Source organism: Lagenorhynchus albirostris, chromosome 1 (assembly GCF_949774975.1).
Source record: "Lagenorhynchus albirostris chromosome 1, mLagAlb1.1, whole genome shotgun sequence".
NCBI classification, from domain to species: domain Eukaryota; kingdom Metazoa; phylum Chordata; class Mammalia; order Artiodactyla; family Delphinidae; genus Lagenorhynchus; species Lagenorhynchus albirostris.
The window spans coordinates 31,198,271-31,213,551 of record NC_083095.1 but is presented as its reverse complement, the minus strand read 5'-3'; the positions used below and the strand labels follow the sequence as shown (position 1 = coordinate 31,213,551).

Sequence of the window (15,281 nt, the reverse complement as noted above, 5' to 3'; positions counted from 1 at the left end):
ATACAGCCCAGATTCTTTTGAGTTCTGCATGTCTGTCTGTATCGTGTGCCCTGGGATGATTCAGTTTTCGTTCCACTCCTCTAGTTTTGAGTTAACTCAGACCTTCGTGAGACGCACATTGACTCATTTGGTCTTCATTTGATATGAATGCAGTTGTAAACCCAAATTTGAAAAATTTGGGAATCAATGAATCAAAATTCAGGTTGCTTTATTGCACAAATTCTCAGAACCTTGGATGTGCTAGTGCACATTACGATTCTGCAGACGATGAGTATATACTACGCCTCTTTCCTGGAGCATGCCGCAGTTTGTTAATGGACAGTCTAAGGAAGATCAATCGCATCCTCTCAATTGCTATAAATAAAATGTCTTTTTTCTAAGTTTCTTATGTCTTTGAAGCATTCATTTTTCCACCTCATGTTTTTTTCACCTCATGTTTCTTTCCCCTTTGTCGTAAGTGCTTTCTCTCTCTCTCTAAGGTACTTACTGTCAACAACGGGAAGTGGAGGCCATTACTGAAGGTGTTGAGGAAGATGAAGGATTTTGCTGTTGTGAACCTGGCCATATTCCTCATGTGCTTTCATTTAATGCTGCATTTGGCCAGCGCTGGCTGGCTTGGGAAGTGATAGTCACCAAGTATATTTTGGAGGGTTATAGCATCACTGACAATAGTGCTGCTTCTATGCTTCAAGTCTTTGATCTTCGGAAAGTACTCACCACTTACTATGTCAAGGTAAGGAAGTGTGCCTACTTAGATCTGGTATCAGAGGCTCTTGGAAAAGACACACGTATACGCACACGTGCGCGCACACATGCACGTTTGTTTTTTTAACTTGTGCTTTGCTTCTAAGTAGTGATTTAAATTCTGTAGTATCCAGTACAGTCAGTAAATTATACCTGTGAAGGTCTTGCTATTTCCTTCTTTAGTGAAACTTATTACATTTGTTCGTTAATATTAATAGCTACCATCTGTAGTGCATATCTTTTAGGCACTGCGTTAAGGAATACACACATACACGCATGTATATATGTGATATGTATATCTTACCTAATTCTCTAAAGGAATATTACGTCCCTGTTTTACATATAAACAAGTTAAGGATCAAAAGTTAACTTCGCCGAAGTCCTCTAACTAGCAAGTGGAGTTGGGGATTTAAAACACAGGCTTGTCTGATTCCTGAGTCCTTGCTATTAACCACTGCTTTCAACAAACTGAATGAAAGTATTGCAAGATTTGGGAGGTCTCCAAAAACACCCTCACATTTGACACCAGTTGCAATTTCAGGGTTCCCAAGACCCTGAAACCACAATCAGGTTCAATAATTTGCTAGAAGGACTCACAGAACTCAGCAAAGCCATTATACTCATGGTTAGAATTTATTACAGTGGAAGGATACAGGTTAAAATCTGCCAAGGGAAGAGGCACATAGGGCAGGGTCTAGAGACACTAAGGCCTGAACTTCCAGTTGTCCTCTCCCAATGGAGTTGCGTAGACAATGTTTATTTCTCCCAGTAACGATGTGAGAGAATACCTACAGAGCGTTGCCAGCCACGGAAGCTCGCCTGAGCCTCAGTGTACAGAGTTTGTCTTGACACACAGTCATTTAGACTTGTTTGACCATCCACATGGCCAGCCTTAGTCTCCAGATCCTCTAGAGCTCATGGTTCTAAGCCTCCAGGTAAATAAAGACTCTTATCAGTCAGGACAGTGCATGGGATTAGAGGTTACCTCCCAGAACCCAGGTGCAAAGGCCAAACCTCTCTTTGGGCAAGATTAGTTCTTTACTTCACAGGTATTCTGTTTTTGCTAAAGATTTTACAGAAGTACAGCATGGTTATGACTGGGGGTTTACAGGCTAAGCCAACATTTTCAGGAGGAAAAAACGTATGCTAAATCTTAATGATTCATGTGTTATTACCTCTACGTACCACCTTATTTGTGCTGATTGGGTTGAAGCCTGAGTCCTCTGTTGAATGTTTGGTTAAACCCAACCTCAGGAAGCTAAAGAAATTGACTTTGCGACTTTTTTTTTTTTTTTTTTTGCCGTACGGGGACCTCTCACTGTTGTGGCCTCTCCCATTGCGGAGCACAGGCTCCGGACGCACAGGCTCAGCAGCCATGGCTCACGGGCCCAGCCGCTCCGCGGCATGTGGGATCTTCCGGGACCGGGGCACGAACCCGTGTCCCCTGCATCGGCAGGTGGACTCTCAACCACTGCGCCACCAGGGAAGCCCTACAACATTTTTTAACATGTGTGCATTTGTGTGTGGAATTTCCTCTCTCTAAAGATGTATATTTCTATTGCTTTATTTATTAGTTATATTTTTATAACTTGACCTAGGATCACAAGATGGTTTAATAGCTTTCTATGAGAATTTTCTCAAAATAAGTACACCACAATAAAGATTTTTCATCTCTCTTAAAAGATCCTAAATTCAGTAGACAGAATTGTTTTTAGAATATCCTAAAATCAGTGGACTGGAGTTGTTTTGAAGTTGCCTTCTTGAATTTATGGTTGTGATTTTAAAAGTATTAATTTTTTTTAATCCAGGAAGGCCTGAGATGTATTACTGTAGCATTCTTAAAATAGTATACTTACAGTATTGAGCTGGAATATACATTTTTGATTCCTACTATCGTATAAACAGTTGGAATTAATTTACTGAGGACTTGCAGTTAATTCAGATTGTGGTTTAGCCTGAGTTTTTTTTGTTTTGTTTTTTGTTTTTTTATCTTTTCCTCATTAGGGTATCATTTATTATGTTACAACCTCTTCTAAACTGGAGGAGTGGCTAGCTAATGAGACGATGCAGGAAGGACTACGTCTGTGTGCAGATCGAAATTACGTTGATGTGGACCCAACGTTTAATCCAAACATTGATGAAGACTATGACCATCGACTTGCAGGCATATCCAGGGAGAGTTTCTGTGTGATTTACCTCAACTGGATAGAGTATTGCTCTTCCCGAAGAGCAAAGGTAGAGTTTATTTCGTTTATAACTCTTTGAATCTGTTTTTCCAAAGATGGAAAGAATACCTCTGTTTGTTATCATGAGGTTAGTTTTTCTAGACTTTCCTCTTTCTAACTATCTGGGTAAGAGAACCTGTCTATTCATTATGATTGGGCCAAACCAACTGCCAAAACAGGTTAGAGTAAGCGACCTTTCTCATTCTTTCATCTGCAGTGTCATAATCTCACTGTCCAAATAGCAACCCCTCCACCCTGTGCAGGTACGTACATATACACAGATTTAGGTTGTAGATTACGTGTAGCACTTTCTTAAAGACTGCGTTTTGGAGCATCCCCAGCCCCAAGCCCCCAGACACACACAGCAGACTTAAGGATAAGTTAATATCTTTGTCCCAAATCCAAAGTCTAATCCAGTGCTAATAGAATTTTCTGCAATGATTGAAACATTCTGTGTTGTTCCAGTATGGTAATTACTAACCCACCACATATGGTAGATTATGAGACACTTGAAATGTAGCCAGTATGACTAAGGAAATGAATTTTTAAATTTAATTTTAATTGATTTAAATTTAAATCAATTAAATTTAGGCTAGTGGCTACCATACTGGACAATGTTCATCTAGACTACTGACTTTAAAATGTTAACATGGGTAAAAATGATACAGGAATGTGTAAAAATGCAGATTCATGGGCCTTGCCTGTGAGATTCTTATTCTGTAGGTCTAGGCTGGGGACCCAAGATGTGTGTCATGCTGGGTGATTATAATGCAAGGGGTTCGTAATCCGCACTCCAGGATAACTTGTCTTATCCTAAAGGGAAGCTGAGTTGCAGACTTCAGCAACTACAGCTTTCCTCCTAGGTCCCATGGCTCTTGTGGCAGTGTTGCTCCCCTGGTTAGACCCCAGGGACCGTAACCACAGTACCAAGGCAGAGTGCGAAGTCTTGTGTAGTTGAACCACCAGCATCCTATGTACAGGATTACTCTGTACCATGGAGCAGAGTGAACCACTTTGACAACCAGTGCCTTTATCATGGTCTGGGCTGTACACACTGACTGTCTTTAGATGTAGCACCTAGTTTAGTCTTTCCTTCACAGATACTCAATTAGAGTAAGGCACCCCATCATAATCAGCCTGTTTCTCTTACTTCATAAGAAAGGGAGCATCCTTGTAATTCCTCTTTGAACAGTGGCCTTTGAGCTTTTGTACTGGATGCACAGTAGATACTGAGCAGAGTAGCGTATTTTTAAGAAAGGAATAAAAGATAGAATAAAATAACCTTGTAAGAGCTCAGAAAGAGGACCAGCAGACGATGTCTGGAAATGGAGGCCCTCAAAGCTAATCTTCTCTTCTTTCAAACACATAACAAGCAGTTTATTTTTTTTCCATAAATGAAATATACTTAGAATGCTTTGCACACTGTTCTCAAATCCTTGGACTTATTTCTTGGCGGGGGAGGGGGAGGTGGGGGACGGTTGGAGTGACCATATTATTCTAATAGCCTTTCTCCGGCTTAGACTATATTGGTTACTTTTGTTTGGTTTAACCATCGTCACCTAGGCTAGGAACTCAGTCTACCGACTCAGGAACAGGCTCCATCCTTCCTAACTTTAAGGAATAAATAATCTCTTAGAAATTATTGCTGAGGTCACGGATGTACCTCAAGGGAGTCATCCTCTTAATTGCTAATAAGTCATATTCAAAAGGTTTACCTCCAAACTTGGGTATCCCCAGTCTCTTCAGAGAGCTTATTATCACTAGATCAGTCTGGCTTATATTCTACTCTTGTAGTCCCCTCTAGAAGAAAATTGTCAGGAAAATTAAAATAATCCCTTCATTCTCCAGCTTTTTAAATTGAACAAGATTATCCCTACCTCCTTAAAACCATGAATTCTGTTTTCTGAATCACCATTCCCAGAATAACCTCTTCCTAGGGAAGGAAGTTAATTAAACCAGAAAGATTTGCTGACTCCAAATTCTGGTACCCTCACCTGAATGTTAATAAAGTCGTCTCCAGACTTTTTTCCCCTTAATTTCCTTCCAAGATAGTTTTCTAACTTGCATATTACACAGAAATAAAAAAGTCATTCTTTCCTCCTCTTATTATATGTATTCTAGGAGGAAATAATCTTTCATATAATAGCTGTACCTGTCTTCTGAAGAGCTTGAAATAATGTTTTTGTAAGTTTAGCCCTGGATTAACTGCATTAAAACTACCTGGAATGCTAAATTGGAAAGATTCGTCTCAGCTTGACTTTGCTTCCTGCTTGTTAAATGACAGGATATTTCTTTCACCATTGTTGTTAGTATTAGCAAGAAGTCTTTGTGAGAATTTCTAATGCATTTGAGGATGTAAGACACATGTCTTCTCCAACAGTGACAAAAGAGAGCTACCAGGGTTGAACCAATTATTTTTTCTCTCAGTACATTAACGATGTGGCCACACTGCCTTCTGGCTTGCATGGTTTCTGACAAATAATAAAGGCGCACCTCAGAGATATTGCAGGTTCTGTTCCAGACCACCACAGTAAAGCGAGTATCACAGTAAAAGCGAGTCAACACGAATTGGGTTTTTTCCCAATTGTAAATGTTATGAATTATACTAAGTGTGCAATAGCATTACGTCTAAAACTGTAACCATGTACATTACTTAATTTCAAAATACATTATTGCTAAAAAATGCTAGCCATCATCTGAGCCTTCAGTAAATCATAATCTTTTTGCTGGTGGACGGTTTGAAATATTTTGAGAATTACCAAAATGTGACCCAGAGGCATAAAAGTGAGCAGATACCGTTGGAAAAAATGGTGCCAATAGACTTGCTGAAAACAACATTGCCACAACCCTTCAAGTTGTAAAAAAACCAAAAAAAACCCCACAGTATATGCAAAACATAATAAAACAATGTATGCCTGTATGTACCACATAATGATGTCTTCTTTTTGCTGGCTGCTTTTAAGATTTCCTCTTCTTCACCAGTTTTAAGCAATTTACTTATTTATTTGGTTATCCTGGGTCTTAGTTGCTGCACGCTGCATCTTCATTGCAGCATGCGAACTCTTAGTTGCAGCGTGTGGGACTAGATCCCCTGACTAGGGATCGAACCTGGGCCGCCTGCATTGGGAGCGTGGAGTCTTAGCCATTAGACCACCAGGGAAGTCTCAAGCAGCTTAATTATGATGTACCTTGGTGCTGTCTTCTTAATGTTTCTTGTTCTTGGAGTTCATTGAGCTACTTGAATCCCTAGGTATATATCATTTTCATCAGATTTGGAAATATTTTGGTGATTATATTTTTCAAATTTTTTTTCCTGTCTTCCTGTTTCCCTTTTCTGGGGAACTCCAGTTAACATTTATATTAGGCTGCCTTAAGTTGTCCTACAGCTCACTGATGCCCTGTATTTTTTTTTTTTAGTCTTTTTTTGTCTCTGTGTTTAATTTTGCATAGTTTCTGTTATATTTGTTAGATCATTTATTTTTTTTCTGCATTGTTTAATATGCCATTAATCTCATGCAGTGTATTTTTTTTATTCTCAGACATTGCATTTTTTTGTATTTTTGAGGTTTAATTTTTGTCTTTAATTTTTTTTTTTTTTGGCTGCTCTGTGGGGCTTTCGGGATCTTAGTTCCCCAATCAGGGATCGAACCCAGGCCCCCAGTGGTGGAAGCGTGGAGTCGTAACCACTGGACCACCAGGGAACTCCTCATGTCTTTTATACTGATATAAACCTTCCATGTCTCTACTAGCATGCTGTCATTCCTCTATCTTTTTGAACTTATGGAATGCAGTTATAATAACTCTTTTAATGTCCTTGTTGACTAATTCTAACATCTGCGTCATTTCTGGGTCAGTTTTGATTGATTAGTGGATTATTTTTCTAATTGCGGGTCCTATTTACCTGCTAGTTTGCATGCCTGACAATTTTTGATTGGATGCTAGACTTGATGAATTTTACCTTGATGAGTGCTAGATATTTTTGTATTCCCATAAATATTATTGTAAATATAATACTTACTATTTATATTTAATATTATACTATTGTAAATATAATATTTACTATTTATATTTAATATATTAATATTTAATATTCCCATAAATATCATAAATATTATGACCTTATTATTCTGTGACACAAATTCCTTGGGGACAGTTTGATCTTTTCAGGGTTTACTTTTAAGCTTTCTTAGGAGGGACCAAAGCAGCCTTTAGTCTGGGGCTAATTTTTCCCCATTACTGAGACAGTATTCTTTTGAGCACTCTAACCAATCATAGAATTTTCCATTGTTCCTTTCTGCTTTTTTTCTGATGGTTCTGTTCTCAGCCTTGGACCTTTGCTGTATGTGCTGATCAGTAATCTGCTGGACTCAAGAGGGATCCTCTGCAGACCTCCAGAGCTTGCTCTCTATATGTAGGTCTCTCCTTGGCACTTTGCCCTGCAAACTCTAGCCACCTTGACCTCCCCGGACTCCCAGCTATCTCCTCAACTTGGAGACCTCTAGGCTCTACCTGTGTTCCTCTTCCTTGTACTACAGCCTGGAAACTCTTGTAGGGTTTCCCATTTCTCAGAGATTAGTATCCAATGTCTCAATATATTCTTTTCTTGGTCATTTCAGTTGCAAGGGGTAAATCCGGCCTTTATTACTCTGTCTTGGCCAGTAGCAGAGGCCTGAACTAGATTTAAAATAAAAAATTTTTTGGACTGCCCTGGTGGTCCAGTGGTTAGGACTCTGCACTTCCACTGCAGGGGGGCACGGGTTCAATCTGTGGTCAGGGAACTAAGATTCCCACATGCCACGTGGTGCAGCCAAAAAAAAAAATTTTTTTTCCCATCACAAAAGCAATACATTTTCAGTATATAAAGTTGACTGGGTGGGGAAGGGAGGGAGACAGAAAAGAAAGAAATGTAGGATCTCCTACACAGTTACTATTGTTAACTGAATTACGCAATTAATGGTAATTAACTAACCAAGCTATATTAAGTTAGTATCTTAGATAACTGCCCTTTTTTGTTTATAAGTTAATGGTTTATAAAGCCAAATATATATACCATTGGCAAAGTTAGAATAATTAAGCTCATTATCAGCCTAGATCCATGATTCTTCAACTTTAGCATGCGTTAGAATCGCCTGGAGTGTGATGGGTGGACACCACCTTCAGAATATGACTTCATAGGTCTGAAGTGGCTCAAGAATTTGCATTTCTAATAAGTTCCCAGATGTTTCTCATGTTGTGTCCCAAGATTACACTTTGAGGACCACTGCTTTAGATTGTTTCCAGTCATTGAGATGCTACCAAGATTTTCTGTAGTATTATATAAAGTATACCATTTTGCTTGTGCATATATATATATAATTATTGTATTATATATTTTTAATATATAATATATATGTAATAGTCAATCAGGGTATGCAGTTGTTGAAAAATTAAAAGGTTGAGGGGAAGCAGTATTCTACAGATACCAATTTGATTTTCTTTACTATGGTTATAGTCACTAATAGGCTATATAGATAGAATATTATATTTTTCAGGAGAGGACAGTATCAGTAATGATGTATATCAAAAGTACTTTGAGATGTTTAGTTAAGATCCTAATACTCTGTAATACAGCCCCTTTTTTTTTAGTATGTTCTAGTATTATTATAAAGTATTAGATTTTATTTAAAGATTCCAAAGAACCTCCTCATATACATTCACACTTCATTTTATGCTGTTTTGTTAAGTTTCTTTTCATTAGAACTTTTATCTGGAGAGATAGAAAGTATGTACTAGTTGAGCTCCTGAACTTCTCTGATTTATTAAATAGATATCTTCTGACTTGTTAAATACTCATATTCCTTTCTGATAACTAACATTCTTTTGTTTTTCCTTTTTTTAATGAGGTGTAATTGACATAACATTAATTAGTTTCAGGTGTACAACATAATTATTCCATATTTGTGTATATTGCAAAGTGATAACCACAATAAGTCTAGTTAACATCTTTCACCATACGTAGTTACAGAATTATTTTTTCCTTGTGACGAGAACTTTCAAGATCTACTCACTCAGTAATTTTCAAATATGCAATACAGTATTACTAAACTGTAGTCATTGTGCTGTACATTACATCACCATGACTTATTCATTTTATAACTGGAAATTTGTGCCTTTTGACCCTGTCACCCCATTCTTTGTTTTTTAAAGCCACTGGATGTGGATAAAGATTCATCCCTGGTGACTCTTTGTTATGGACTCTGTGTTCTGGGACGGAGAGCTTTGGGGACCGCATCCCACCATATGTCCAGGTAAGGAAGGCATTTCTATTTTCAGAAAGAGACTGGGAAGCTCTATAACTGAAATCTGAAAAATCTGAAATAGTTTTTAATGGAAGCATTCTGTGCTAATTTATTGCAAATGCCTCTTCAGATATTGTATTGTATAGATCTTTTTGCCGAACACAGTGGAGTTCTAAGTGGTTAACAGAACTGGCTTTTAAAGTTCACACGTGTGGGCAACTATAGATAATGAGAATTTAATAGACTTAAGACATTTTAAGAAATAATCAACTCATAACGTATGATTGGTCTCTCCCCATATACATCTGTTTTTCTAACAATTCATTTCTTTTTATTTTTCCATTTCTCCTTGCAATTCTTGTTCACAGCATTTATACTGTTAATATAGTGGTACATTAGATTTGGGGACTAAATATAAACTGGATTTCTTGACATATACATCCAATTGAATTAGAATTAAGAAATGCCACATATTTTAAGTTTCTTCTGTGATTCCTACATGTTTTCCATTAGGCCCTCCTTACTTTCTTTTAAGTTACAGTGTCTTTGCCTGTTGCTTATTTTCAGGGACTCACTATTACAGTAGTTCATAAACAAGGGTCCCAGGTCAAACAGGCCCTGTCCCTTGTGATTCTGATTCAGGGGTGCTTACATTAGTTCTTGGCATTTGTATCTTCAAAACACTCCCACATTCTTCTGATGCATAACCAAATGTTAGAATCAGTGTAATGGAAGACCTTTGTTAAAATATGTAAACTTTTATCTCTAATCTTAACAGTAATTTAGAGTCATTCCTCTATGGATTGCATGCCCTATTTAAGGGAGATTTCCGAATTTCTTCAATTCGAGACGAATGGATCTTTGCTGACATGGAATTGCTGAGAAAAGTAGTAGTCCCTGGAATTCGTATGTCCATTAAACTTCACCAGGTAAGAGTAGGGAATTTCTAATGCATTACTGGCGTTTAATGGTGCTTCTTCACTTGACTTGCAGATTATGTTCCTTAGGATCCTTTTGAGAAAGACTCTGATTCGAAGCAAAGAAAAACATGATTCATGACATGGTATTAAATCTTAGGAGCCTAAACCTGTGTTTCTAACAGTAAATTTGAACGTTAATATTAGAGAGTGACCTGGGCATGAACTTGAGGAAAAAATGCAAGCAGTGATAAACTGGAAGTAAATACCTATGGCCCCTGTAATGGTTGCTTTGACTTCACGTGATTGTAATTCATTCCTGTTCTGTGGGTGGACGTAGCTGACTTCTGGTGCAGTGTAACAGCATCTCTGGAGTCTTGTAAGTGCTGCTGTTACTGAACTGTGAGCTCCATTCAGCATGTTGTATAGAGTAATAGATGGTTAGGACAGATTCAGCCTTAATTAGATAATCCTAGTAAGGTAATAAAATGAAAATGAGGCCTCCAAAATGTATATCTAAAGCCCCGGATCACTTTAAGAATATATTTTGAAATTAAATACGGGCACTTGCTGCTCTAATCATTCCACTTGACAGTAATGATGAGATCTGATGATAGAGAGCACATGACAATATTCATTAAAGCACATCTGCTGTGCTCAAATCTGGATGACTCTTTCCACCAAATAAAGGGTGAATTACTCTTCAGTTGATTTTACTGTGATCTAAAGTGTTAGAATGGGAAGTTCCCTGGTGGTCCAGTGATAAAGAATCTGCCACCCAATGCAGGGGCCACGGGTTCGATCCCTGGTCAGGGAACTAAGATCCCACATGCTGCGGGACAGCTGAGCCCACGTGCCACAACTACTGAGCTCGCGCGCCACAAACTACACAGCCCACGTGTTGTGGAGTCCACGCACCACAACTAGAGAGAGAGAACCCACGCACGACAACTAGAGAGAGAAAACCCACACAACCACAACTAGAGAGAAGCGCACGCACCACAACGAAAGATCCTGCATGTCTCAGTGAAGACTCCACATGCCACAACTAAGACCCGACACAGCCAAAAAATAAAATAAAGTAAAACGTGTTGCAATGAAGTTAACACCCCACATTATTTAGGAGCATTACTGATAAGGGCTATAGTATTTGAAAATCTCTGTGAAAAGAATACTATTTTGAGGATGATGGGGAAAATGTACCATAGGGATCAAATAGAATTGTCCATCTTCAGGCTAGCTTTAGAGTTTCAAGACAAAATTCAATGTATTGAAAAGAAAAAGATAATGACTTCATATTAAAATATTTTTAAAACTTCAGAATTACTCAAAAGGTATTGTATGTCTGCTACATAAGAAATACTCTTTTATGTAGCATGACTACTGTTAATTCTGACATTATGACAGGTATTTTATCTCCATCTGGGAGAGAGGAGCTGAGGCACAGGCTCTCTGTATTTTCTGATCCTTCCGTGTCTGTCCCTATCTCTCCCTACAAGTGCTATTGCCTGTTGCTTCCAGTCCATTTCCTCACATGTGTTTTTAGCCTGTGACAGTGGTTCTCCACCTTATAATCAGGCCTAACACAGTTGGGTATAGCACACTGTCATCATTAGCCATGACAGACAGCAACAGTGACGAACAGAGAGGGTAAGGAGGTGGACTCGGGAACTGGGGGCCATGGAGGGCTGGGGGAGGGGAGGAGATGACAACGCAGATGCAACCTGGAGAAGTTCTGTGATTCACATACACCTTTGAGAAGGGCGAGATTGACCTGTAAAGTAACAAGCAACAGCCATTCGCTGCACATCACTTTGACCAGACAATGGGTTGCCAGTGAGGGACTCTCTGGCCAGGAAAAGATAGATGTGTCAGTCAGTGCTGGTCATCTCCAAAGTTCATATGTACTCATGAAAATCCACAGAAGGCTTATATGTTAAAGGATTAGTACACGCTTGGCATATGACGCAGCAACTCCACTCCTATGTATTTACCCAAGAGAATGAACGTGTATGGCCATGCAAAGACTTACACACAAGTGTGCATAGCCATTCTAGAGCCCCAGACGGCAAACTCCAATGTTCATCAACAGATAAAATGTTACGTAGCAATAAAAAGAAATGATCTACTGTTACATGCCACAGCAAGAATGAATCTCAAACATTATGCAGAGTAAGAGAAGCCAAACATAAAAAGAGTACATAATATTTTAGGAACCAAGATGGTGAAGTAGAAGGATATGCTCTCACTCCCTCTTGTGACAACACTAGAATCACAACTAGCTGCTGGACAGTCATCAACAGAAAGACACTGGAACTCACCAAAAAAGATACCCCACATCAAAACACAAAGGAGAAGTCACAATGAGACGGTAGGAGGGGCGCAGTCACAGTAAAATCAAATCCCATAACTGCTGGGTGGGTGACTCACAAACTGCAGAACACTTATACCACAGAAGTCCACCCACTGGATGAAGGTTCTGAGCCCCACGTCAGGATCCCAAACTGGGGGTCCAGCAACAGGAGGAGGAATTCCTAGAGAATCAGGAAGGCTAGTGGGATTTGATTACAGGACTTTGACAGGACTGGGGGAAACAGAGACTCCACTCTTGGAGGGCACACACAAAGTAGTGTGTGCATCAGGACCCAGGGGAAGGAGCAGTGACCCGGTAGGTCTGGAGACTGAACCAGACCTACCTGCTAGTGTTGGAGGGTCTCCTACAGACACGGGTGGTGGCAGTGGCTCACTGTGGGGACAAGGACACTGGCAGCAGAAGTTCTGGGAAGTACTCCTTGGCGTGAGCCCTCCCAGAGTTGGCCATTAGCCCCACCAAAGAGCCCAGGTAGGCTCCAGTGTTGGGTTCCCTCAGGCCAAACAACCAGCAGGGAGGGAACCCAGCCCCATCCATCATCAATCAAGCAGATTAAAGTTTTACTGAGATCTGCCCACCAGAGCAACACCCAGCTCTACCCACCACCAGTCCCTCCCATCGGGAAACTTGCACAAGCCTCTTAGATAGCCTCATCCACCAGAGGGCAGACAACAGAAGCAAGAAGGACTAGAATCCTGTAGCCTGTGGAACAAAAACCACATTCACAGAAAGATAGACAAGATGAAAAGGCAGAGGGCTATGTACCAGATGAAGGAACAAGATAAAACCCCAGAAAAACAACTAAGTGAAGTGGAGATAGGCAACCTTCCAGAAAAAGAATTCAGAATAATGATAGTGAAGATGATCCAGGACCTCAGAAATAGAATGGAGGCAAAGATCGAGAAGATGCAATAAATGTTTAACAAAGACCTAGAAGAATTAAAGAACAAACACCTAGAAGAAATAAAGAACAAACAAACAGAGATAAACAATACAATAACTGAAATGAGAAATACACTAGAAGGAATCAATAGCAGAATAACTGAGGCAGAAGAACGGATAAGTGACCTGGAAGACAGAATGGTGGAACTCACTGCTGCGGAACAGAATAAAGAAAAATGGATGAAAATATGAAGAGAGCCTAAGAGACCTCTGGGACAACCTTAAATGCAACAACATTCGCATTATAGTGGTCCCAGAAGGGGAAGAGAGAGAGAAAGGATGTGAGAAAATATTTGAAGAGATTATAGTCGAAAACTTCCCTAATATGGGCAAGGAAGGAGCCACCTGAGTCCAGAAAGCGCAGAGAGGCCCTTACAGGATAAACCCAAGGAGAAACATGCCAAGACACATAGTAATCAAACTGGCAAAAATTAAAGACACAGAAAAATTATTAAAAACAGCAAAGGAAAAACGACAAATAACATACAAGGGAACTCCCGTAAGGTTAACAGCTGATTTCTCAGTAGAAATCCTACAAGCCAGAAGGGAGTGGCATGATATACTTAAAGTGATGAAAGGGAAGAACCTACAGCCAAGATTACTCTACCCAGCAAGGATCTCATCCAGATTCGATGGAGAAATCTAAAGCTTTACGGACAAGCAAAAGCTAAGATAATTCAGCACCACCAAACCAGCTCTAAAATAAATGCTAAGGGAACTTCTCTAAGTGGGAAACACAAGAGAAGAAAAGGACCTACAAAAACAAACCCAAAACAATTCAGAAAATGGTTATAGGAACATACATATCGATAATTACCTTAAACGTGAAGTGCTCCAACCAGGAGACACAGGCTTGCTGAATGGATACAAAAGCAAGACCCATCTATATGCTGTCTACAAGACACCCAATTCAGATCTAGGGACACACACCTAGGGACTGAAAGTGAGGGGATGGAAAAAGATATTCCATGCAAATGGAAATCAAAAGAAAGCTGGAGTAGCAATACTCACATCAAATAAAATAGACTTTAAAATAAAGAATGTTACAAGAGACAAGGAAGGACACTACATAATGATCAAGGGATCAATCCAAGAAGAAGATATAACAATTATAAATATATATGCACCCAACATGGGAGCACCTCAATACATAACGCAACTGCTAACAGCTATAAAAGAGGAAATCGACAGGAACACAATAATAGTGGGGGACTTTAACACCTCACTTACACCAATGGACAGATCATCCAAAATGAAAATAAATAAGGAAACAGAAGCTTTAAATGACACAATAGACCAGATAGATTTAATTGATATTTATAGGACATTCCATCCAAAAACAGCAGATTACGCTTTCTTCTCAAGTGCGCACAGAACATTCTCCAGGATAGATCACATCTTGGGTCACAAATCAAGCCACAGTAAATTTAAGAAAATTGAAGTATGTCAGGCATCTTCTCTGACCACAACGCTATGAGATAGAAATGGATTACATGGGAAAAAAACCATAAAAAACACGAATACATGGAGGCTAAACAATACGGTACTAAATAACCAAGAGATCACTGAAGAAAGCAAAGAGGAAATCAGAAAATACCTAGAGACAAATGACAATGAAAACACGAAGATCCAAAACCTATGGGATGCAGCAAAAGCAGTTCTAAGAGGGAAGTTTATAGCTATACAAGCCTACCTCAAGAAAAAAGAAAAATCTCAAATAAACAATCTAACCTTACGCCTAAAGGAACTAGAGAAAGAAGAACAAACAAAACCCAAAGTTAGCAGAAGGAAAGAAATCATAAAG

At 39.2% G+C, this 15,281-nt stretch overlaps 1 protein-coding gene across 2 annotated transcripts in view; it reads left to right on the top strand.

Moving 5' to 3' along the window:
• The window catches only part of PCNX1 (pecanex 1), a 167,675-nt gene that overhangs the window by 138,147 nt on the left and 14,247 nt on the right, over positions 1 to 15,281 (top strand). For both annotated transcript variants that reach the window (XM_060140068.1, XM_060140077.1), the window contains 4 exons: positions 480 to 733; positions 2,749 to 2,979; positions 9,156 to 9,256; positions 10,026 to 10,176. In XM_060140068.1, the coding sequence (XP_059996051.1) occupies positions 480 to 733; positions 2,749 to 2,979; positions 9,156 to 9,256; positions 10,026 to 10,176 (737 nt within the window). The remainder of the gene's footprint in view (positions 1 to 479; positions 734 to 2,748; positions 2,980 to 9,155; positions 9,257 to 10,025; positions 10,177 to 15,281) is intronic.